General features: G+C 47.1%; 1 protein-coding gene across 7 annotated transcripts in view; it reads left to right on the forward strand.

Annotated features, from left to right (window-relative positions):
- Positions 1-7,719: 7,719 nt before the first annotated feature.
- ZFAT (zinc finger and AT hook domain containing) overlaps positions 7,720-24,259 on the forward strand; it is a 234,020-nt gene continuing 217,480 nt past the window's right edge. For 3 of the 7 annotated variants that reach the window (XR_001001369.1, XM_011938135.1, XM_011938140.1), the window contains exon 1: positions 7,720-8,046. Coding sequence is in view for 2 of the 7 variants with exons in the window: in XM_011938135.1 (XP_011793525.1) it covers positions 8,028-8,046 (19 nt within the window). In the remaining 5 variants the exon portion in view is untranslated. Of the gene's footprint in view, positions 8,047-23,658; positions 23,787-24,259 lie in introns of those variants that run through there. The other 4 variants (XM_011938136.1, XM_011938141.1, XM_011938139.1 and 1 more) reach the window with 3 other exon arrangements.

Below are 24,259 nucleotides of genomic sequence, written 5' to 3' on the forward strand. Positions count from 1 at the left end.
TGACTGGTTGCTCAGCAGAAGCCCTGGGACATAAGGCCCATCCTGGGTAGAACACAGGCCAGTGGAATGAGTGGGCCAGGCAGCTCAGGGCACAACCTGGTCATAACGGGGCTTTCTTTCCTGTGGTTGCTCTCACCCCACACTTCTCACTAAACACACACAGGGCTGGCACCCTCCCTGGACAAGTGGATGATAGAGGCACAGCAGAAAGGCCGGGCTGGACGAGCTCATGTTTCCAGGCCCCAGATTGCTGCATGGCCTCATAGAAGTCCCTCAGCCCCTTTTGTTCTCTGTTCTTTCATCTTTGGGAGGAGGCTTCTTTTTTTTTTTTTTTTTTGAGGTGGAGTCTCGCTCTGTTGCCCGGACTGGAGTGCAGTGGCTGGATCTCAGCTCACTGCAAGCTCCGCCTCCTGGGTTTACACCATTCTCCTGCCTCAGCCTCCGGGGTAGCTGGGACTGCAGGCGCCCGCCACCTCGCCCGGCTAGTTTTTGTATTTTTTTTTAGTAGAGACGGGGTTTCACCGGGTTGGCCAGAATGGTCTCGATCTCCTGACCTCGTGATCCGCCCATCTCGGCTTCCCAAAGTGCTGGGATTACAGGCTTGAGCCACCACGCCCGGCCGGTAGGAGGCTTCTTATTCATGCCCTCCCTACCCTACAGGATAGTGTGAAGGCTATGTGAAATGAAGGGCATGGAAAACTCTAGATGGCTGGGCCCATACCACCATTGTTATTTTATTCCGTTTGATTTCTACTCACTTTGGCAGCAGCAAGAAGATTCACTCCCACAGCAGCTACCTCTGGACTCCACGGTGTATGCGGTCTGACAGTTGCACAGGTTAACTGAGAGCAGAACAGAGTATTTGCCTTTGGGATTCTTCTGGAAAATGCCTGCTTACTGCCAACTGCGGTGCTTTCTGCAAGGTGCCCTCTCGCGGCCAGGCCCGCCCTGGATCATCCTCCCTGGCACCGTTTGCTTCTGTGGCTTCCTACTTTCAGAAGGGCCTCCTGGCCTGTCCTCCCTGTTCCAAATTCTCATCACACTTCAGCTCTCAGCCAAGTTTCTCTTTTTTTTCTTCAGTAAACTTTCTTTGGTTGAGAGATGCTTGGAGTCCAGCCAAAGGTCTGTTTATCTCATTCCCCTTTTGCTTCTGGGGAAGTAAGCTTAAGACTGCATCCTTCCCCATGGACTCAGCAGCTCTCAAACCCTCCCTGAAAGTGAAATTCTAGCTTCCCACAATACTAAGTTATCTATTGCTGCCCAAAAAACTACTTCCACACTTAGTGGCTTAAATCAACAACAGATTACCATGGTTTGCAATCCTGTGGGTTGACCGGTTCAGCTGGGTAGTTCTCTTGCACAGTGCAGGGCTGCTGAGGTCACCCATATGGCTGCATTGGCTGGGGAACAGCTAAGACTTGAATGCCCATGAGGACTCCTATCCTCTGGGTTTTCTCTCCATGTCCTCTTATCATCTGATAGTTTAGCTTGAGCTTCCTTATAGCATGGAGGCTGGCTTCCAGAGATGGTGTTCCAAAGACCCAGTGTCCAAGTGTTTATCAAGTTTGTGCTTGTGCTGTTTGTGACCCATGGCAAAAGCAAGTCACATGGTCAATCCCAAAGTCAGTGTCAGAGGGGATTACACTAGGACATGATTACAAGGAGGCATAGTTCATTGGGGGCCACCATTGTACAGACTGTCCAGGTACCTCTCCTTTCTGTTGGCCTTTACAAAAACAGCTGAAAGAGTAAACATTTGCCTGGCACCAGGGTCTGGGTGACTTAGGTAAAGAGCCCACCAGTTTCTCCTTTCTGCAATGTCCTCTTCCCCTCCGCACATTCGCAGCTGGAAGTGACGGTTCCGTGCTGCGAACTGCCTTGGGGGCTTTTCTTCTGCCTCTGTTACTGCACTGAGTCATTTCCAACCAATATTAAAATCATGTTTTATGTCTGTTTTTAGCTGAAGTGAACCATCTAGTGTCATTGCCACGCCCCACCACTGCCCTTTTACAGATGAAAGAACTGAAATCCAGAGACTTTAAGGTCACTTTTTCGAGTTCTGCGGCTGGCTGGCAGCAGCCCTTAAATCAAACAACACCCCGCGTGTTGGCTCTCACTCTTGCTGCAGCTGCTGCTGAGCTTCTTTGGTGGCCAAAGGGGCTGAAGCCACTTGATTCGCCCCCACCCACGGCACTCAACTGCATTTTCTTGTCTCATTTCTCTTCCACCAACCCCTGATGTGCGGCTCAACACCTTCATTGCCCAGAGAAGGGAAGCACATTGCAGATAAGTAACTCGTCCAAAGTCAAAGCTACTGAGTAATAAAAGTAGGACCAGATCTGGAGATTGGGCTTCAAAATCCTCCCCTTTCTTCTCTGAAGAGGCAGTATATGCACGTGGTTAAACATCCCAATATTTCAAAAGGATGTTCGGTGAAGTCAGTCTCCCTGTGAGGCAGATCTCCAGGCCCAGACATTGTCTCCAAAGCTGTCTGCTCTAGCCGGTTTCTTTCCACACTTTCAGCTTTTCTGTGCATGTATAACCATGTTCACAAGCGACAGTGTGCTCCCGATGCTGTCCTGCACCCGGCTCTTTTCACTCAAGGATGCATTGCAGAGCACACCCCGGGTCTCCGCACGTGCCACTCTCATTCTTTCAAACCGCCGCATCGTATTTCCCCATATGACTGAACCATCCGTTTAACCAGCCCTCTAGTCAAGGACACCAGATGCCATCCTTTATTTGAAATAGTTTTTCTCTCTTCTGAACATCCAAAGCAGTGCTGTTTACGCGACAGCTACAAATAAATGCTTAATTATGTATTATTCCTTTTCCTCAATCCCTCACCCCATCTTTCCCTCCCTCTACCCCTTCTCCTTTTCTTCAACAACTGTCTGTTGGGTCCCAGCTGTGCACCCAACAGTGCCAGGCTCTGTTAGCTCTCCTTGTTTTCCTTTTGGTTGCTGGGATCCAAACCCCACTCCCTGCTCCTTTTTTCATGGCCCTGTTACTCCTACTCATAGCTGATTTAAAGAAAATTTGTTATAAACATAGTCACATTTTTCCTTTTTTTTTTTTTTTTTTTTGAGACAGGGTCTTAATCTGTCGCCCAGGCTGGAGTGCAGTGGTGTGATCTCGGCTCACTGCAACCTCCACCTCTCGGGTTCAAGCAATTCTCCTGCCTCAGCCTCCTGAGTAGCTGGGATTACAGGTGCCTGCCACCATGCCTGGCTAATTTTTTGTATTTTTGGTAGAGATGGGGTTTCAGGATGTTGGCCTTGCTTGTCTTGAACTCCTGACCTTGTGATCCTCCTGCCTTGGCCTCCCAAAGTGCTGGGATTACAGGTGTGAGCCACTGCGCCCACCTTTTCCTAAACGATTTAAATATAACTGATAAATTAAAACTTAAAACTTTCAAAATAAAATTTTCCTAAACATTTACACAAATTATCTTGTTTCAATGTAACTGTCGAATGTAACTTCGAAATGCTTCAAACACCTTAAAATTTAACACAAAAGTTTTTACTGCGCCCATACCTTAACTTTGTAAAAACAGTTGTTACTACGCTGGACATGGAGGCTCATACCTGTAATCCCAGCACTTTGGGAGGCCGAGGCAGGAGGATCGCAAAGTCAGGAGTTCAAGACCAGCCTGGCCTACATGGTAAAACCCCTTCTCTACTAAAAATACAAAAATTGGCTGGGCATGGTGGTGAGCACTCATAATCCCAATTACTTGGGAGTCTGAGGCAGGAGGCCTGAACCCTGGAGGTGGAGGTTGCAGTGAGCTGAGATTTCACCACTGCACTCAGACCTGGGTGACAGAGCAAGACTCTGTGTGGGAAAAAAAAAAAAAGAGTTGTTATTGACTTGACAAATTTGTCATCTCTACAAAATGTATTTTTATACTGTTTCAGGACTGCCCTTATTGGACTGCAGAGAGAAAGATGATCTCCTTCCCAGGTGCACTGAGTGGCAGCCTTGGGCCTGGACCGGTGGGTTCTTGGTGGCAGCGGGCATTTGCTGGTGGGGCCTCCCTCAGACCATTTTCAACTGTTACGTCAACAGGACTTACACCAAGTTCTGGCAATCTTCATTCCCATGTGCATGAAGTCTTGGGAACATGACGTTCTGCCACCGTTTACAATGACCTTCATTATGCATCATTAGCATTTCATTAACATTAGCAGGGCCATATAGCAGTTTAATCTATCAGCTACTCCCTTAGGATATCTGGCTAATCCATTAACTTGCAACATAAATTATGGAACCCCCCTTTTACCTGGTTATTTATGAGACCACTGGTCCTGACCTGCCCTTCCTGGTTTTGGCATGGTTCCTAGTCTTCTGGAAGTCTTTGACTTACTCTTAGTCAACTTATCTGCCTCTCGAAACTTATATAAATATACCATTTCATAAACACACACACAGAACTTCAAGTAAGAAATAAGACCCCTTATCTACCAAACCTGTCTCTTTACTAAAATATCCTATTTTGACCCTTTCTTTGAATTGTAACTAGGAAAAGATGCTGTTTCCTAAGCTTGCAATTGTGTTCATAGTGAGATTACTCATATAGTTCTAGTATTACCACAGCTTTCTCTTTTATGTGATTTTTAAGTGGATTATTTTCTACAATGTACCTATTTAGATTTTTGACTCTTAACCCAAACTGATTATTCCTACCTCTGAGTTTATCATTGTATGTATGTGTGTATATATATACATACACACACACACACACACACACACACACATGAATTTTAGAGATAGGGTCTTGCTTTGTTGCTGCCCAGGTTGGAGGAGTACAGTGGCATGATCATAGCTTATTCCATCCTTGAGCTCCTGGGCTCAAGCAATCCTCCAGCTTTGGCCTCCCAAAGTGTTAGGATTACGGGCATGAGCCACCATGCCCAGCCAAGATCCATTATTTTGAGGTCGCCTGTATCCTTTATCAAAACCTTCTTTCAATAAAGCATCTTGTGAAATGATGTTCCTAAATTATTGTTTTCATGTAAATGTTCATTTCTCATAAAGATATTGGATATTATAAAATTATTGACACGAATATATTCAGTTGTGCAAATTAATTATATTTCTTATATAACTAAATGCCATTTCATGTCGATAAATTTATTGACACAAATTCATTCACATACTAGCTTCAAGAGGCCGACTGCCACCAGTGGGCAGCTGGGAAGCTGCTCTCTTCTCGGAACCATCACCGAGGCAGGTTGCCATTAATTATACACTTTTGAGTGATTTACATCCAATTCCACAAATGTGTCTTCATTAATTGAAGGCATTTTAAAATACTACTGGCAAATAGAAAGAATAGAGATGTTTGCTGATTGAAAATGTGCAAATCACATAGTAAGGCCATGGAAGAGCCAGCTGTGGACTCCTCTCTCCATTTACGAACCTGGAGTCCCCCACAGAAAGGGGCCATCTCTTAGTCATTTCCATCTGCCTATGGCCAGGACAGTTTCCAGTAATAATAGGTGCTCAGTAACTCTTCTCTGAATGATGAATGGGTAGGAGGAAGAAAATGCCATGGGAATAGTGGAGAAAATCATAGCTTTCCAAATAATTAACCCAGAACCATCATCCACAGTCCACAATTTCTTCTTTTAATTTGTCTTCAGCATTCTGAGGTAATTGGGTTTTGTGACAAATTTTAAATTGTTTCATTTCCAAAGTTTGTTTGGTCACAACATCTAGGAGCAATCCATCTGCTAATCAATAAACAACATTTAAATGCTGCTGCGAGAAAGGCAAACCGGCACAAAACCAATACTGTCAGCAACCCAGGACAACTCTAATTTCCTGACAGAAATCGATTCACAGCAAAATAATGATTATTGTAAATATTTATAGTTCTAAAAGAAAAAGCTCATCAATGCAGCTCTTTGAGCAGTTCATTTCCAAATAAAGATTCTGATGGACCCCCACCTAACCATGTATCTTGTGGTGGGGGACGTGATGGCTGTGCAGCGACTCTGTGGCTGTCTTGAAATGGGCTCTCTTGGAGGCTCTCCTGGAGGCCTGGGGGCAGTTTGGGTACATTCCACACGCGGTGGGGGAGGAACACTGGGCATGGAGAAGGGAGGTCCACACGTGGCTCTTCACTGTTTTGCTGTGTAAATCTCAGAAAGCCATTTTGACCACCCTGAACATTCCTTTTTTCTCATCTGGAAAAGAACAATAATCATATTGCCCAACTTAACCTTCCAGATTGTGAGGATGAAATGAAGAGGCGGGGAGGCTGTATCTGTGAGCATATATTTAACGGACTAGACAACTTTAGGGTCTTTTCATGGTTCAGTATTTCCCAAGAATAGGGTTAAGGAGCAGGCAGGAAGGCTCCTGAGAAATCAGATGAGTCATCTTGAAGCTCAATGCCCAAGGGAGTTTTCCTCCTCAAAAATAAGTGACCCCAGAACGAAGTGTTCATTCAGTAATATGACTATGCAACAGGCGCTGGGAAAACAAAATGAAAAGGACCTGTCAGGGCTGCTCAGGAAGCTCAGTCTAGTGAGGAGGGAGGTTGTGCAAACACAAAAATGGGGGACGGAGCTGGGCCAGTGCGACCACAGCTGTGGGAACGTGAATTGTGAGCTTCAGGGCTCATGGCCTGAGAGTTTCATGTTGAGCAGTAACCACAGAGGGTTATTCCAGGAAAAGAAGAACAGGCAAAGACTAGCATTTCAGGGGAATCATGAAAACAAATCAGTTTTCCAAACTTCAGTCTCTTGAGGTCTGCTTTTACATTTTTTTTTTTTGGGGGGGGGCATGTCTATGCAGCATGTACACCATTTTAAGTTGACTGATTTTTGAAAATGTAAACAATTTAAAAAGAAAACTATATGACTGTGTGAAAAACGTTATCATTTGTCATAAAACAGAAAATGACCTTAGAACATGGGCCACATCAAGTCATTACTCATGAAATAACTGTCAGGCTGAGTTTGTTTCTGAGGCTAAAGGGGTGACCAAGACGGACAGAGGTAAGGGAGGGAAATAATGTCCCATAGGAATGGACGTTACGTAGAAAATATGAAGTGTCTTAAGAGGGTTACTTTAGTGGGTTTCTAGGGGTGAGGGTTAGGGGTTGTAGGATGTCATTTGAGTCGAGGACTACAGTGTTGGAGCTAAACCCCTTAACATCAAAACCAAAAACAAGGTCATTAAATTTCCACCAGACTCAGCTGCCCGCTGAAGGCTGCGCCACAAGCAGAGAAATGAATGAGCGAGTGTTGGAGGCGCGCACACCTAGCGCAGACTTGTTGCGGGACAAAAAGAGACGTGAGGAAGTCGCCATGTCACGTGTGATCTTACGCTGCTCAGTGCTCTGTAGCCCCTAAAATCCAGCCGGGTGGCCCAAAAGAAAGCACCCCACGCTTCAGGAAACGCCGCAGCTTCCAGCGGGATGCAGCTTGGGAGCACCCCGATGGCCACATCAGTAAACTGAGAGCAAGAAAAGTTAATTCGCTTCCCCAAATTAGGTAGTGAGAGGTAGCGCTGCGACACGAAGCGTGCCCAGAACTCTCCTTCCACACCCAGCCCAGCAGCCCCACATGCCGCGGGTCTAAGGTCGCCTTGGCAAAGGCCGGGAAAGACCGCCAGGCTCCCGATCTCGAGATCCTTGCTCCGGCCCTCCCGAGGGCCCCTCCCTGGGCGTGGCTCAAAACGAGGCGCGGCGGATCCGCTGAGCAGGATAAAAAGCACGGCCTCCGGCTGCGAGCATGCGCGTTAGCTCGGCCCTGCCGGGCCGCGCTCGGCGCCGGGGGAGGGTCACCCGAGGCGGACGTCCGCTACGCAGGCGTCTGCGCCCCGTGGGGAGGAGGGCGAAGACTCCATCCGCCATGTTGGATGCCGCAGATTCGCCATAACCTCGCCGGCTCTTTTCTTAAAAAAATAAAAATAAAAAGCGAAGCGTCAGCAGGGCGCCCCGCCTCCTCGGTCGGCACGGGAGGGGGCCCAGAAGAGCCCGAGGCTTTTTTTTCCTCCGCGGTGGGGGCGTTGCCATGGAGACGCGGGCGGCAGGTGAGCCGGACTGGGGGCTGGGGTGAGACTGGGTGGGGGTGGGGCGCGGCGCGGCGGGCGGGAAGCCGTTTCGAGCGTCGAGTCGGGAAGCAGCGCGCCGGCCGCGGAGGGATCCGGGTCTGGGGAGGAGAGCGAACGTAGTTGCGTTCTGCGGCTCACGTTCAGTCGCTGGGGTATCCCGCCGCAAAAAAATGAAAAGCAAGGAGGGAGCTAGTGGAAGAGCACGCGCCGGGCGGTTTCCACGGCAATGGGTGGCGTCGGGGCGCGCGCCAGTGGCGGAACGCGGTGGGAGCGAGGTTCGAATCCCGGCGGTGCCAGCTCTTTGACTGAGTGGACCTTGGCGGGTCTTCCTTCTTGCCTGGCCTCAGATTCCTCCTCGGCGAAATGAGTACCTCCTGCAGGTTACCCGGCCGCCGGCTGGACCTGATAGATTGACAGATCTGCCACTTGACACCCGGTGCAAGTCTTTTAACCTTGAGCTTGGGGTCCTTCACCTGTAATTACTACAAGCTTCCACATTTGGGCACTGACTTAACACATTTTGCTGCTCAGCTCTCTTGAGAACTCTAATGTGTAGGTCATTTATTATGAGGAACAGAAGTTCAGAGAGGTCAACATCACACATTTTAAAAACGATAGAACTGGGGCTTTAAAAATTAACTTCCTCCAACTTGGGCTAAAATCCAAACTCCTGCGTGCTCGCTTGACTTGTACTTCTGTCTTCTTAGAATAGAGTTTGCCTCATGTAAGTGTTCAGTATATACTTAGTGAATGAAAGAACGAACGCGCTAACTGATCACGCCTGCCCATCGGTCTGGCTTTTTTTTTTTTTTTTTGCTGAGCTCAAGTGACCTTTTGGAGATGCAAACATCGTGTCACTGGGACTTACCCTGCACAGCTGCCTCTCTCCAGTTGTATGTTCTGAGCCTACCAGTTCATCTACTGAAACATCTGTAGTGTGTGTCCCCATGCTGAAGGAAGTGGCGTGTCACTACCTCTAACCCCCAGGGTCGGGTTAACCCCCTTTCCTGACTTTGGTTCAAGTAACAGCTTTGCAAGGAGTCCCTCTGCACGCCAGGCGGGGTAAAGAGCGGTGCCAGTCGTAGTCCTGCCTCCACCTGCTGCGGTGCTAGATGTGAGAGAATGGGTCCTGGAGTGACAGAGTGGGCCCAGAGCCGAGTATTGGGTCAGGAGACCCGAACTATATCAGGCATGCTTTTTTAAATTTAATTTTTTTAATCTTTTGAGGCGGAGTCTCGCACTATCACTCAGGCCGGGGTGTGATGGCGCAATCTCCGGTCATTGCAACCTCTGCCTCCGGAACTCAAGTGAACCTCCCACCTCAGCCTCCCAAGTACCTGTGACCACAGGTGCGCTGATGAGCTGTGGTACCCAGCTAATTCAGGTATGCTATCTTAGGTTAGCCTAAAATGAGCACTGGAGAGACCTACTCTCCAAATACAGGTTGAGCATCCCTAATCCAAAAATCTGAAATCGGAAATGCTCCAAAGTCTGAAACTTTTGAGCACTGACATGAGGGCGCAGTGGAAAATTTTCTATCTGACCTCGTGAAGGTTGTCAGTAGAAATGCAGTTGCATAACCGGGCGCAGTAGCTCACGCCTGTAATCCTAGCACTCTGGGAGTCTGAGGCAGGAGGGTCGATTGAGTCCAGGAGTTCAAGACCAGCCTGGGCAGTGTAGTGAAACCCCATCTCTCTTTTTCTCAACAAAACAAAACAACAAACAGTTACACAACTGTAAAGACGATGCTGTTAACATTCAGAAAGAAATGCAGGCTGAACAGCAGACTTAAAGCCAGCCATTGTTTATCATTCTGTTGTTTAGCAGCTGACACATACGTGTTCTGGTGATGCTGCTGTGCTGCTTAGGTACCTTGAACACCTTGTTTTTCACTGTATTAATGGTGTGTCATATTTTTTACTGGTAAGGACTTCTGTGTAAATAAATGTAAGAAAGTGATCATCTTATTGGTAGCATAGAAATTGAGAGTCAGGAATGGTGGCGATGCCAGACAACCACATACTGCCCATATGCGTGGCTGAGATAGTGACACGTTTGCTTTCTGATGGTTCATTGTACACTAACTTTGTTTCATGATCAAAATTAAAAATATTGTAAAATTACCTTCAGACTGTGTGTATAAGGTGTTTATCAAACATAAATAAATTTCATATTTAGACTTGGGTCCTGTCCTCAGGTTATCTCACTATGTATCTGCAAATATTCCAAAATCCAAAAACATCTGGAATTCTCTAACTTCGGGTCCCCAGCTTTTTGGATATGGGATCCTGAAACAGTAGTTTATTTGGGAATAACAGGAGATTGCAATTTAGATACGTGCGCTATGCTGGATCATAGGCACATCCAAAGAAGGTGGGGCAAGTGGAAACTTTTAAAGACCAAAGGGAAGTCCACCTAAGCGGTTTTGAAACAAAGACCATTGGTTTTAGAGGCTTATTGCAGGAGTTGGCATTAGTCCATTGGAGACAGGTGCACCGGGCAAGTGTCCTGTGCAAGCAACAGGCACTAAGGAATTCCTGGCATAGTTCCTGTCATAGGCATACTTGCATGAGGGCCCTTCCTTCATATTCTCTGGCTCCATTTTGTTTAAGAGTTTCACATGAGTGACTCCATTTTGATAAACGTGAAATATCTTCTTGATTGGTACCTTCCTCCTCCCACGTTGTTGCTTGTGTAGAGAGAATGAGTTGTCCATTTTTCCACTTCTGGAATTTACCCAAGAGTTTTAAAGAAGAACCCTGGACATATGTTGAAGTTGCCTTCAATTTCCAGCTGTACCAAATGAGAAAAGATCATATTTTTAAAACGTGTTACTGTCAACTCATGGTCAGCTAATTTCTGAAAAGAGTTTCCTGTTTTGGTTAATTTAGGAAAGGGAGTACCATGAATGATAGCGAGGTGGAGTTGCATGTGGTCTACAGAGCATGGCTGTAGGTGGCAAATGAGCCGAGATGGTCATTGTGTGAATTGGAGCCCTGTTTCCACAGTGCTCCCTTCTCAGTGGGCTTCTCCTTTGCCTCCGGTGAAAGGGTTCCTGTTTCTTGTCTCCCCATACCTTGCAATTTACATAACTTTTCAAAGATAGCTATCGTTAAGTAGAATTAAGCTCTTGCCTAGAGCAAGGGCAGTCAGGAATCAGATATATTAAAAAGTCTCCTTAATTGCATTTCCTTTTATAGATAGTTTCAAGCATACAGCCTCTGAAAAGTTCTGCACCAAGATGGGTTGATTTAATTATGTAGAAGAGCTTTAGTCTAGAGTTAAGTTTTCCCTCTCTTCTCAGCTGTTCACCTGGTTAAACTTTCACTGTTCTTGCAGTTTCTCAAGGACAGGCATCAACTTTAAGGGCTGGAACATTTAGGAGGGTGGAAAGAGCCCGTGCTCTGGGCCCAGAGATCTGCTTCTCACCAGATTCCTGACCTAAGGGAAGTCACAGAGCCCTTGGCACCCCAGTCCCTTCATTGGCAAAGGAGACACAATCCTGCCACAGGTGGCTGCTGGTGGCATTCAGGAAATGGAATTTGTTTCTTCCCTTCCCAGAACCAGACTTCCCAGTGTACAGCTCAGTACATCGTCATCCACTCACTTCTTGAAAGCATTTGTGAATGGAAAGGCAGAGCCTCCCAGACTCAGGTCATCCTGCCACATCAGCCTCCCGAATAGCTGGGACTACAGGGGTGCACCACCACACCTGGCTAATTTTTGTCTTTTTTTGTAGAGATTGGGTGTCATCAGGTTGACCAGGCTGGTATTGAACTCAGCCCAAGAGATCCACCCACCTCGGCCTCCCAAAGTGCTAAGATTATAGGCTTGAGTCACTGTGCCAGGCTGAGTAATTTTTTTTTAATAAGTCATTTTTTAACGTAAATAAAATGAATTTATTGACATGGAGTTTCGCTCTTTGCCCGGGTTGGAGCACAATGGTATGATCTTGGCTCACTGCAACCTCTGCTTTCCAGGCTCAAGCGATTCTCCTGCCTCAGCCTCTCAAGTAGCTGGGATTACAGGCATGTGCCACCATGCCCGGCTGATTTTGTATTTTTAGTAGATATGGGGTTTCACCATGTTGGTCAGGCTGGTTTCTGACTCCTGACCTCAGGTGATCCGCCTGTCTCAGCCTCCCAAAGTGCCGGGATTACAGATGTGAGCCACCGTGCCTGGCTGAGTAATTTTTTTAAAAGAGAGAGCGAGAAAAAAAAAAGCAGAGCAAAGCAAAATAGACATTTTAAACATCTTACAGATTTAATGTTGCCTCCTTTTTTTTCAAGGAACACAAAATATATAGATAATTGAGTTTGCTTATAAAGATACTGTTTGGCATATTAATAGAAAAACAGGGACTTAAAATTGGGTGACGTGATTTTCTTTTTTTAAATTAAAAAAACTAACTTGACAAATTATATTTGTTTATGGGGTATAATGTGATGTTATGATTTATGAGTATAATGTGGAAAAATTAAATCAAGTGAATTAACATATCCATCACCTCCAATAGTTACCATTTTGTGGTAAGTAAACATTTAAAATGTACTCTTAGCGAATTCGAAATGTACATTATTGCCCTATTCACCATGCTGTGCAATATGTCTCAAAGAAAAAATTCCTCTTGTCTAATTGAGGCTTTGTACCCTTTGATCATCGTTTTCTCCTGCACCCTCAGGCTCTGGTACCCACTATTCTACTCTCTGCTTCTTTGAGCTCCACTGTTTTAGAGTTCACATGTAAGAGAAAACGTGCAGTGTTTGTCCTTCTGTGCTGGCTTATTTTACGTGGCACAGTGTTCTCCAGTTTCATCCATGCTGTCACAAATGACAGCATTTCTTTTTTACAGCTGAATAATATTCCATTGTGTATATGTCCCACATTAAAGAAATCATTCATGTGGTGTTGGCCACTGGGGCCTATTCCATACTTGGCTATCGTGAATGGCACTACAGTGAACATGGTTCAGTCATCCCTTTCAATATACTGGTTTAAAATCTTTTGAGTTCTTTTAAATCATGTAATACATGGAGCTGCAAAAGGTGGAGCTCTGGAATCGGATGCCTTTGTGTTCAACACAGCCAGATGAAGGCAGGATGGGTGGGGTAGGGACCTGGCCTCAGAGGATGCCAGTGGAAACGGCAGGTTGTCCGAATAGGAAAGGGGCAGCATCCCATAGTGGGCAGTGGGGGAAAAGAGGACCAGCTCAGCCATGGGACCTGGAGCCAAGGACCAGGAGAGCTTGGGGTGTCCTGGTATCTCTGGAGGGCATTTTAATTCAGCCCCAAGGCTCCTTGTAGGGCCCTAACTGGCTTCCTTCTTAGTGTTAGATATTCTCCTTGGTTCCCTGCTGGTGGGCCTCTTCTTCAGGAGTTGCTACCATTTCTCTTCCCCTTAGGGTTATTATTATTGCTTATCATTATTATTATTATTATTATTTTACTATCAAGCTGGTCATCAGTTTACCTAGATGTTTATGCCAAACTTTGTGCTGTTTGCTAGGGATGCAAAGTCCAATATGACATGTTCTTCCCTCTTGAGGATTTCATGCAGTCCTGGCAGTGGAAAACGGATTCCTTTAGGAATGGGGCTAGGTGCTGTGATGGAAGTAAGCCTTGAGTATTGAGGGCTTCAGAGTGGGTGCATCTACCCCAGCCTGAGGGATTGTGGGAAGGCTTCCTGAAGGAGGAGATGTGTTGAGCTGGGTCTTGTGGGGTGAGCAGAGGTGCCCTGTAGAAAGAAGGAACAGCTGGTGCAGTGACACAGCTGTGGCCCACCCTTTGTGACCAGGTGAGTACTGAGCTTGGGGAGGGGCATGGGGTGCTGGAGGTCTGTGATGAAGGGCCTTTGAGTAGTGGGAAGCTGTTAGGACTTTATTTTGGAAACTTTGAGGGACAGAAAGATAACAAGGCTGGCGGATTGGCCTTTCAGAAAGAAAGATCTCTGGCAGCTGCCAAGAGACAGGTTTTTTTTTTTGTATGTGTGTACTATATACTGAAATGCATAGACCTTAAGTGTAGAGTTTGACCACTCACATAACCCACACTCCTAACAATATTCAGAACTTTTTCATCAGCCCAGAAAGTTTTCTCTTGTGCCTTACTGTCCCATCCCTGCTCCTCACCCCAAGCAACCACTAGTCTTTTTGTTTGTTTGTTTCTGAGATGGAGTCTTGCTCTTGTTGCCCAGGGTGGAGGGTAATGGCGCGATCTCGGCTCACTGCAACCTCTGCCTCCTGGGTTCCAGCAATTCTCCTGTCTCAGCCTCCTGAGTAGCTGGGATTACAGGGAGATACCACTACACCTGGGTAATTTCTGTATTTTTAGTAGAGACGGGGTTTCACCATGTTGGCTAGGCTGGTCTCGAACTCCTGACCTCAAGTGATTTGCCCACCTCGGTCTCCCAAAGTGCTGGGGATTACAGGCGTGAGCCACCGTGCCTGGCCACAATCACTAGTCTTGATGTCACCATAGATGAATTTCTTCTTCTGTAGAACATCATATAATTCTCTTGTGTCTGGTTTCCTTTATTCAGCATAGAACTTCTGAGATTCAGTAGTTTGTTTCTTTCTGTTGCGTGGATACAGCCACAGTCTATTTCCAGTTTTTCATTATGGGGAATAAAGCTGCAGTGAATGTTCCTGTACAAGCCTTTTTGTGAATATTTATTTTCATTTCTTTTGGGTTAATAAGTACATAGGAGTGGAATTTCTGGGTTATAGTGATGTTTAACTTTTTAAGAAACTTCCAAATAGCTTTCCAGAGTCGTTTGTATAATTTTACATTCCCATCAGCAATGTCAGAGAATTCTGCTTGCTCTCTGTCCTTACCAGCATTTGGTATTGTCAGTCTTTCATTTTGCCTTCTCTGGAGGATATGCAGTGGTATCTCCCTTAATTTGCATTTGCCTGATGACCAATGATGTTGAACATTTTTTCTTGTGCTTATTGGCCATTTGTGTCATCTTTAGAGAAATGTCTATTCAAGTCTTTGGCCTATTTTAATAAATTGGGGACTGGGTGTGGTGGCTTATGCCTTCAATCTCAGCATTTTGGAAGTCTGAGGTGGGAGGATTGCTTGAGGCCAGGAGTTCAAGATCATCCTTGGCAACATAGTGAGACCCCACCTCTACACACAAAAAAAGCTGGGCATGGTGGTGGATCCCAGCTTATCAGGAGGCTGAGGTGGGAGGATCGCTTGAGCCCAGGAGTTCAAGGCTTCAGTGAGCTGTGAACATGCCACTGCGCTCTAGCCTGGGCCTCAGTGAAACAGTTTCTCTAAAAATAAACAAATAAGCAAGCAAATATATAAATAGGATTTATTGTCTTTTTGTTGCTGGAATGTAAGAGTTCTTTATATATTCTGGATGTTTGTCTTTTGTTGTATATATGTGTGTGTGTGTGTGCATGTGTATGTTGTGAACATTTTCTCCCAATTTCTGCTCACTTATTTGTCTTTTATCTTTTAATGAACGGAAGTTTGTGATTTTTTTGGAGTTTTATATATTTGCCATTATTTTTACATTTATAGGAGGTGCTTTCTGTATCTTCTCTTAAGAAATGTTTTCCTACTTTAAGGTCACAGAGACAGTCTCCTAAGTTTTTTTTTTTTTAAGGTTTATATTTCTTGCTTTTATTAGGTCTACTATCTATCCCTAATAAGTTTGTGTATGGTATGAAGTAGGGATGGAGAATGTTTTTTCTCCTGCATGTAGATGCCCAGTTTTTCTAGCCTCGTTTGTTAGAAGAACCTTTTCTTCCTCCATTGAATTACTTTGACTCTTTTCTTGAAAATTATGTGTCAGTTCACTCCTGAACTTTCTGGTCTGTTCCACTGCTCTATTTGTTTATTCTTTATCAGTACCACACTACTTTGATTATTACAGCTTTATAGTAATTTTTGAAGTATAAATAATAAGCAAGAGAACACTTTTTGGAGGGACAAAAATGCAGGCAGGAGAATTTCTTTAGGTGCTGTCCTAGTGCAATCCCAGCTGTAGGGATGAGGAGGGACAGATTTAGAGAAATAATTCAGAGAGAAAGCCCCTGGGACTGGTGAAGGATTGGCTTTTACCTTAGGGACCTGCAGGCATTCCATCTGTGTTTGTTTCTAGGGAAAGGGGAATGGTGAATATAACAGGCTCAGGGACATGAAAACTCTGCAGGCTTCCTGTGTGCAGCCCTGGGTCTATAATCTTCAGTTTCCTCCTGTGGTGGTAGAGAAGCATCTTTTGAATTCTGCCTGTTTTTGTTTCTGAGTTGGTACAAGAGACTTGTTCAGGGCTAGCCAGGTTCCAGGAAGCACCTTGGGAAGACCCTTCCTTGGGGAGAGAGCCCCACAGGGAACCAGGCTTAGGTAATGCAGGGAAAAGGGGCCCTGAGGGGAAGCAGAACTGGGTAGAAGTCCTGGTCCTGCTGTCTAATAGCCCTGGGACCTTGGCAAGTATCTTGAGCCACCATTGCCTCCTATATTATATATTATATGAAAATGGTCCCCACAGACCTATTAGGTAGCATGCTCGTAGAGTTTTCATACAGGAGGATTGGGAACATACCTGGCATATGGCAGGGGACTTCACTCTTTTCCACCATCTGTCTTTTCCTTCTTTCCCTCTCCTCTCTTCCCCTTCCATTCTCCCGCTGTCAGTCTTCACCTTCTTTCCCTGAACATTTGGATCCAATCCCTCATCATGCAGTTGCAGGGGAATAAGATAGGGCCTGGTCATAATAACTATCATTTCTGTAGACCTGCTCAGTTGGGTGCTTCACACCCTTTCTTTAGTTTATTCTTCACAAAAGCTCTGCAAGGTGGGCTTATTATCTCTGCTTTGCAAGTGAGGATACAGAAGCTCAGGCTGGTCCCTGTGGCTGTCCAGCCCCACTCAATCTCTCTCTGTGCTACTGGCCATCTGTGCTTGCTGATGTGGTCATAAATATCTCTGAAGTGCCTGGTGTGTGTGAGGCCCTATCTGGGCTGCGTGCAGTGGCTGAGGCACCAGCTGGTAGGTGGCTCCACAGCACTACTCACATATCGTCTATGGGAATGGTTCTCCCAGGAGTTAGGCCTCAAGGGGGCCTTGAGACCTGTTCTGAAGGAACTCACAGTCTGTAAGGCAGACAAAACTAATTAAAATGAGCAAAAGGTTTGAAAGATTCTTTAACAGAATAATGTATAAAAATGGTCAATAAACATATGAAAAGATGATCAACATCATTAGTTCCTAGGGAAATGCAAATTAAAATCACAATGAGACACTACTACCTACCTACTGGAATGGTGAAAATGGAAAAGAATCCCAAGTGCTAATAAGGATGTGAAGCAGCTGGAACTTTGATACATCATTGATAGGAATGCAAAATGGTACAGCTACCTTGGAAAATAGTTTGCTGCCTTCTTACAATGTTGAGGGTACACTTATGTATTAGTCTGCTTTCATGCTGCTGATAAAGACATACCCGAGACTGGGTAATTTATCAAGAGAAAGAGGTTTAGTGGACTCACAGTTCCACATGGCTGTGGAGGCCTTATAATCAAGGCAGAAGGCGAAAGGCACGTTTTACTTGGGGGCAGGCAAGAGAGAATGAGAACCAAGTGGAAGAGAGATGGTTCCAAGACCTGAACCATCAGGTCTCATGAGACTTATTCACTGCCACGAGAACAGTATGGGGGAAACAGCCTCCATAATTCAATTATCTCCCACTGGATTCCTCCCACAACATGTGGGAATTATGGGAGCTACAATTTAAGATGAAATTTGGGTGGAAATACAGCCAGACTGTATCAACTTAGCATAAAAGGTAGCAATCCTATTCCAAGAAAAATGAAACCTATGTCTGTCTGAAGACAGGTATACACATGTTCATAGCAGCTTTATTTCTAATAACCCTTAGTCTGATTTCTGTTGCTTATAACAGAATACTTGAAGTTGGGTAATGTATAAGGAAAGGAATTTATTTCTTATAGTTCTGGAGGCTGAGAAGGCCAAGGTCAAGGGGCTGCATCTGGTGAGGGCCTTCTTGCTGGGTGGGTACTCTCTGAAGAGTCCCAAGGTGGCACAGGGTATCAATGGCAAGGGGCTGAGTTTGCTAATGTACTATGATCAGGACTCTCTTCTTGTAAAGCCACCAGTTCTATTCTCATGATAACCCATTAATCCATTAACTCCTTAATTCATTCATGAGAGCAGAGCCATCATGGTCCAATCACCTCTTAAAGGCCCCACCTCTCAACACTGCCACACTGGGGGTTAAGTTTCAACATGCATTTTTGGCGGGAACATTGAAAGCCTAGCAAGCCCCAAACTGGAACCAGCCCAAATGCTCAACAGCTGGTGCAAAGATAAACAAATTGTGATATATCCATACAAAGGAATACTACTTGGCAATGAAAAAGGATGAAAAAGTGATGCGAGCAGCAACCTGAACCAATCTCAAGGGCGTGTTAAAGAAGCCAGACACAAAAGACAACATACTTTGAGGATGGGAGAAATTAGAACCTTTGTTCACTGTTTGTTGGAACATAGAGCAGTGCAGCTGCTGTGGAAAACAGTACGGAAATTTCTCAAGAAATGAAAGATAGAATTACCATGTGATTCAGCAATTTCACTTCTTGGAATATATTTCCGAAAATTGAAAGCAGAGTCTCAAAGAGATATTTGTATACCCATGTTCATAACAGCGTTATTCGTAATAGCTAAAATGTGGAAACTAAGGGATGAAAGGCTAAGCAAAATGTAGTGTATACATAGAATAGAGCATTATTCAGCCTTAAAAAGGATGGAAACCTGACATAGGCTACCACATGATGAACCTTGAGGCCATTGTGCACAGCGAAATAAGATAGTCACAAAAAGACAATTACCAAATGATTACCCTTACATGAGGTTCCTAGAGTAGTTAAATTCAAAGAGACAGAACGTAGGATGGTGGTTGCCAGGAGCTGGGGGAGGAGGCATCTGGAGTTAGTGTTTAATGGACATGGAGTTTTGGTTTTGTAAGATGAAAAAGTTCTGGTGATGGACGGTCGAGATGGTTGCACACCAGTGTGAATGTATCTAATGCCACTGAACCGTATACCTAAAAATAGTTAAGATGGTAAATTTTATGTGTATTTACCATAAACACACATTTACATGGGGGTAGGGGGTGAGGGGACTGACTGAAGAGGCACCGGGAGCTTGGTGGGCGCCCAGGACTGGTCTGAGTCTTGACTGTGGCGATGGCGACATAACCCTGTCTCTCGATTTAAACTTACTCACTTGTACAAGGGTCCCTTGGACAGTGCTAGAAGCTTGTACAAGGTACAGTAGGAGGATCAGTGACGTGGTCACTGCCAGTCAGTTCTGCCTGGGCTGGGCGAGGGGCTCAGAAAAGCCACAGGATGATGTTTGAGCAGATTGACCAGGCCAAGGAGGCGCAGCAGAGGGCAAGGCAGGAAAGCATGAGCGAGCCCGACAAGGTATGCAGCCTCTGCCTCCCCCTGGACTGGCCAGAGCTCCTCTGAGGTGTGGCAGTTGCAGCCCAGAGTCCGACAGTGAACCTTCAGGTCCTCGTGCATTCTTGGTACAGGGGTCAGGTCCGAGCTGCCGAGCACTGGGGTGGAGGGAGGGGAGTGTGCTCAGCCGGCCGGCTCTCCTGCTGGAGCTGCCAGCACTCTGGCTGAGCTGTCCAGTAGCCTCTGGCTCACAAGGCCCTGCCCACGTCCTGAGTCTCTACCTCCATCAGCAGAGTCAACTCGCTGTCCATCTAGCCTGCCTTTCTCTCCTCTCCTTGGCCTTTCTTCTTGCTGAGTTGGGTGTCTGTGGGATCCCCCACCCCAGAAATGTGGGCTCTGGGAAACAGTACTGGCTTTGGAGTCCCGGAGACCTAGCTTTGCATTTTAGACCCACAATGTGATCGTTCTTGTGACTTCTTTGAGCCTCAGTTTCCGTTTCTACAAAATTGTGGCTAAACATGTCTTCGTCTGAGGATTTTATTCTCTGAAGAACCAAGTCAGGTGAGGTACACACTGAACTGGCTGCTGCTCAGGAAGTGTTTTTGAGGTGATCTTGAGAGTTCTTGCTGAGCAAGGCCATGTTGAACTCAGCGCCTAAGACTCCATCAGAGGCAGCTTGTGGCTTTTCAAAGTCTGTCGGGGAGTATCACTGCCTGACGATGCACAGGACTTGCAGCTGTCCTTGGCCCCACTGCTTGCATGCCACTTAGCTCCCCACGGGTGCGTGCCAGCCTTCTGCCTGAGCCGAGGCTCCTGCCCTGGTGCCTTGTCCATCCCGACAGCATGACGCTCCGCACTCACGTTCTTAACCACCAGAGAGGTTGTCTGCATTCCCAGCTTCCACCGTGTCCCAGTGCTGTGTGACGTGCTCTCCAACCATTGTACTCTGCCAGCGTAACTGCAGTTCTCTGATGTTGGGATATTATCTTTGATTTACAGACAAAGAGATAGAGGGGCAGAGAGGTTTGGTCTCATGCTGGTAGGTGGTCCAGCTAGGATTTGAGCTTTGGGCTGTTCAGTCCCAAACCAAACTGTGCTCTTCTCAGGCTACTGAGTGGACTCCATCATATTTCTTGAGCACCTGGACTATCAGCACTTCCCACCCTACCTCATTTAATTTAATGACCCAGGGAGGCAGATGCTGTTATTGCCATTATACAGATTAGGAAACGGGCTCAGCAGGTTGGAGTCATGGCACAGAGTCCACTCCTCACTAGGAGTGCAGCCAGACTCACCCAGGTCAGTGTGGTCCCAAAGTAGAGGTCTTTACACCTGCAGGCCATGGGTTAGCTCCTTTTATTTCCTCTATTGTCATTGCTTTCATGTCTCTGTTCCTTTCCCTCTTTGGATCTTACTGTTCCTTAGAGATTGACAGAAGCATTTCATACTTGGGGGTTATTAACCCTTTCCTGCCAGAGTTTGCTGTTTGTCCTTGTGGTGGATTTGACCTGCTCTCAGGTGTGGACCCTGGCTCTAGCCTCAGTTCCCTATGCAATGCAGGGAGTGGGTGAGGGGCAATGATTAAGATCACCAGACTTTAGGGAAATGGGGGAATATGGCGATACAGTTGCAGAAATATGAGGTGCCCTGGAACACCAGGCTTTGATTCTGCCTTTTTAATGTCGATCTCACTCTCCTATTCTTCTCTTTCTCCTGCTGTAAATTTTTAGAAGACAGAGTAATCAAGAAAAACATTCTGTACTTTTACTTTTTAATTTTTTTTGGTCTTTGCTCTCTAATAGGAAGACTATGTAAGAAATGCCCACAGAAGGGCTTGAATTGGGAAGCGAGTTTGGTGATGGGAACTGATGGCTAGACAGTAGGTAGACAGGAACATTGATGGGATCTGGTGACTGTTTCTTGGTGCCCTTCCAGGGGAGGAGTCAAAGGTGAGAGGGTGGCTGGGTAGCCAGGAGGGTGCTGTGCCCTGGATCCCTGGGGGTGTCCAGGAGGCTGGTTCTGTTGAGTGGGAGGAGAGTTCCTCTTTGGGACACAGTGGCTTTGATGGTTCACCTGACTTTCTGACGCGTCTACCGGAATGTCCCAGGGAAGAGGGGCTCAGGGCATGAGCGATTTGGGTGGGGCGTGGTGTTTGGAATTCTTGGATGCAAGGAACATAGATTTGATCAGGGCATTCTTTATTATTGCTCTTATTATTTTAGTTCAGAATTCCTTAGCAAGTCTACTGGAGTGTCCAAATAGGTGGCTGTCCTGCGCTGTCAGGTTCTCCTGCTGCCTCTCCTGGGCACACTCTCTATCTCTTCTACCTTCCCTTGCCTCCTTCTCCTGCTATTATTTGGGGCATTCTTATTTATTTATTTATTTATTTATTTATTTATTTATTTTTGAGATGGAGTCTTGCTCCTGCACCCAGACTGGAGTGAAGTGGTGTGATCTCAGCTCACTGGGCTCCACCTCCTGGGTTCAAGCGATTCTCCTGCCTCAGCCTCTGGAGTAGCTGGGACCCCAGGCATCTGCCACCATGCCCGGCTATTTTTTTTTTTTTTGGATGTTTCATAGAGACAGGGTTTTGCCGTGTTGGCCAGGCTGGTCTCAAACTCTTGACCTCAGATAATCCACCCACCTCGGCCTCCCAAAGTGCTAGGATTACAGGTGTGAGCCACTGTGCCCGGCCTTGGTCGGGTCATCCTTCTGCGCATTCCTGACTGGCCCTGGTGGCTCCCTTATCCCAGGGCTTTTGGAGTTTTCTCTGTGCGCAGTCTGAGCAGGTAGGAGGGACTAGGTGACACAGGAATCTGTTGCTCAGCACTGGGCGTGTTAAATATTGTTCTACTGGCTGAGTGTGGTGGCTCACGCCTGTAATCCCAGCACTTTTGGAGGCCGAGGCAGGCGGATCACTTGGGGCCAGGAATTTGAGATCAGCCTGGCCAATATGGTGAAACCCCTTCCTTTTTTTAAAGTTTTTAGTTTTTTGAGATGGAGTCGCGCTCTGTCGCCCAGGCTGGAGTGCAGTGGCGTGATCTCGACTCACTGCAAGCTCCGCCTCTTGGGTTCACGCCATTCTCCTGCCTCAGCCTCCGGAGTAGCTGGGACTACAGGCGCCGCCACCGCGCCCGGCTAATTTTTTGTATTTTTAGTAGAGACGGGGTTTCATCGTGTTAGCCACGATAGTCTGGATCTCCTGGCCTCGTGATCCGCCCACCTCGGCCTCCCAAAGTGCTGAGATTACAGGCGTGAGCCACCGCGCGCGGCCGGTGCTTCTCTCCTAAAAATACAAAAAAAGGCTGGGCGCTGTGGCTTGCGCCTGTAATCCCAGCACTTTGGGCGACTGTGACGGGTGGATCACAAAGTCAGAAGTTCAGTACCAGCCTGGCCAAGATAGTGAAACCCCCGTCTCTACTAAACATACAAAAATTAGCTGGGCATGGTGGCGGGTGCCTGTAATCCCAGGTACTGGAGGCTGAGGCGAAGAATTGCTTGAGCCAGGGAGGCGGAGGTTGCAGTAAGCCGAGATCGTGCTGCGGCACTCTAGCCTGAGTGACGGAGCGAGACCAATGGAGCCAGACTTCGTCTTGAAACAAAACCAAACCAAAGCAAACCAAAAAAATTAGCCAGGTGTGGCGGCGGGCACCTGTAATCCCAGCTACTCTGGAGGCTGAGGTGGGAGAATCGCTTGAAACTGGCGGGCGGAGGGTGTCGTGAACCCAGATCGAGTCACTGCACTCCAGCCTGGGCGACAGAGCGACACTCGTCTCCAAAAAAAAAAAAAAAATTGTTGGATGAATTTCCTGACAGGGCAGCCCAGAAACCTTTAATATGCCTGAGAGAGATATGTACAGTCCAAGTTTTTCTAGACGCCGGGCGCTTCTCACCTGCAGCCTCCTGAGACTGGAGCGGGTCCCCAAGACCTAGGAGGGCCCCCTGCTGGGCGGAGACGGCTACCAGCCTCAGGCCACACCCCCTCAGAGTGCTGGTTGGTCTGTGGATGGTGTCATGTGCTTATTCTGGGCCAATCAGAGCCTTCCGTGGCGGCAGGCTGCCCCGTCCCACCTGGGCAGGGCTGTAGCCGTGTATTGGAGAGAAGTGCGGGTGGGTGGCGCCTGCCGGGGATAACTAGGGTGGTGGGGCTTCCTAGGAGAGTGCGGGAGTCTGGGAAGGAAGGGTGTAGATGGAGAGGCAGTGTCTTCACCTCTGCATGCTCCGTGGGAAGCGGCGGGGGCGCCCAGCATCCCTTCTACTCTGCCCTTGGTGGAGGTTTACGAGGTAATTCTCCCGATGCGAGTTTCCACTCTGAACTTTCCTGTTGATTCTTCGGTGGCTGGAGAGGTGTTTGCGCTGTTCTCCACTCCTGGTCGCCTATAGCAATTCCTGGCAGGAATGTCGTGCTGCTCTGTAGGGTGGCCCAGGACTCAGGGGCTGCCTTGGTTGGCTAGAGATGCGGCCTGGGCCTGGGGGCCTCCTTGGTTAGAGATGGCCCGGGCCTGGGGGTGGCACCTCCTTGGTTAGAGATGGGGCCAGGGCCTGGGGGTGGCACCTCCTTGGTTAGAGATGGGGCCAGGGCCTGGGGGTGGCACCTCCTTGGTTAGAGATGGGGCCAGGGCCTGGGGGTGGTACCTCCTTGGTTAGAGATGGGGCCAGGGTCTAAGGGTGGTGCCTCTTTGGTTAGAGATGCGGGCAGGGCCTGGGGGCAGTGCCTCCTTAGTGAGAGACGCAGGCAGAGCCTGGGGGTGGCGCCT

Source organism: Colobus angolensis, unplaced genomic scaffold, assembly GCF_000951035.1.
Source record: "Colobus angolensis palliatus isolate OR3802 unplaced genomic scaffold, Cang.pa_1.0 Scaffold17, whole genome shotgun sequence".
NCBI classification, from domain to species: Eukaryota; Metazoa; Chordata; class Mammalia; order Primates; family Cercopithecidae; genus Colobus; species Colobus angolensis.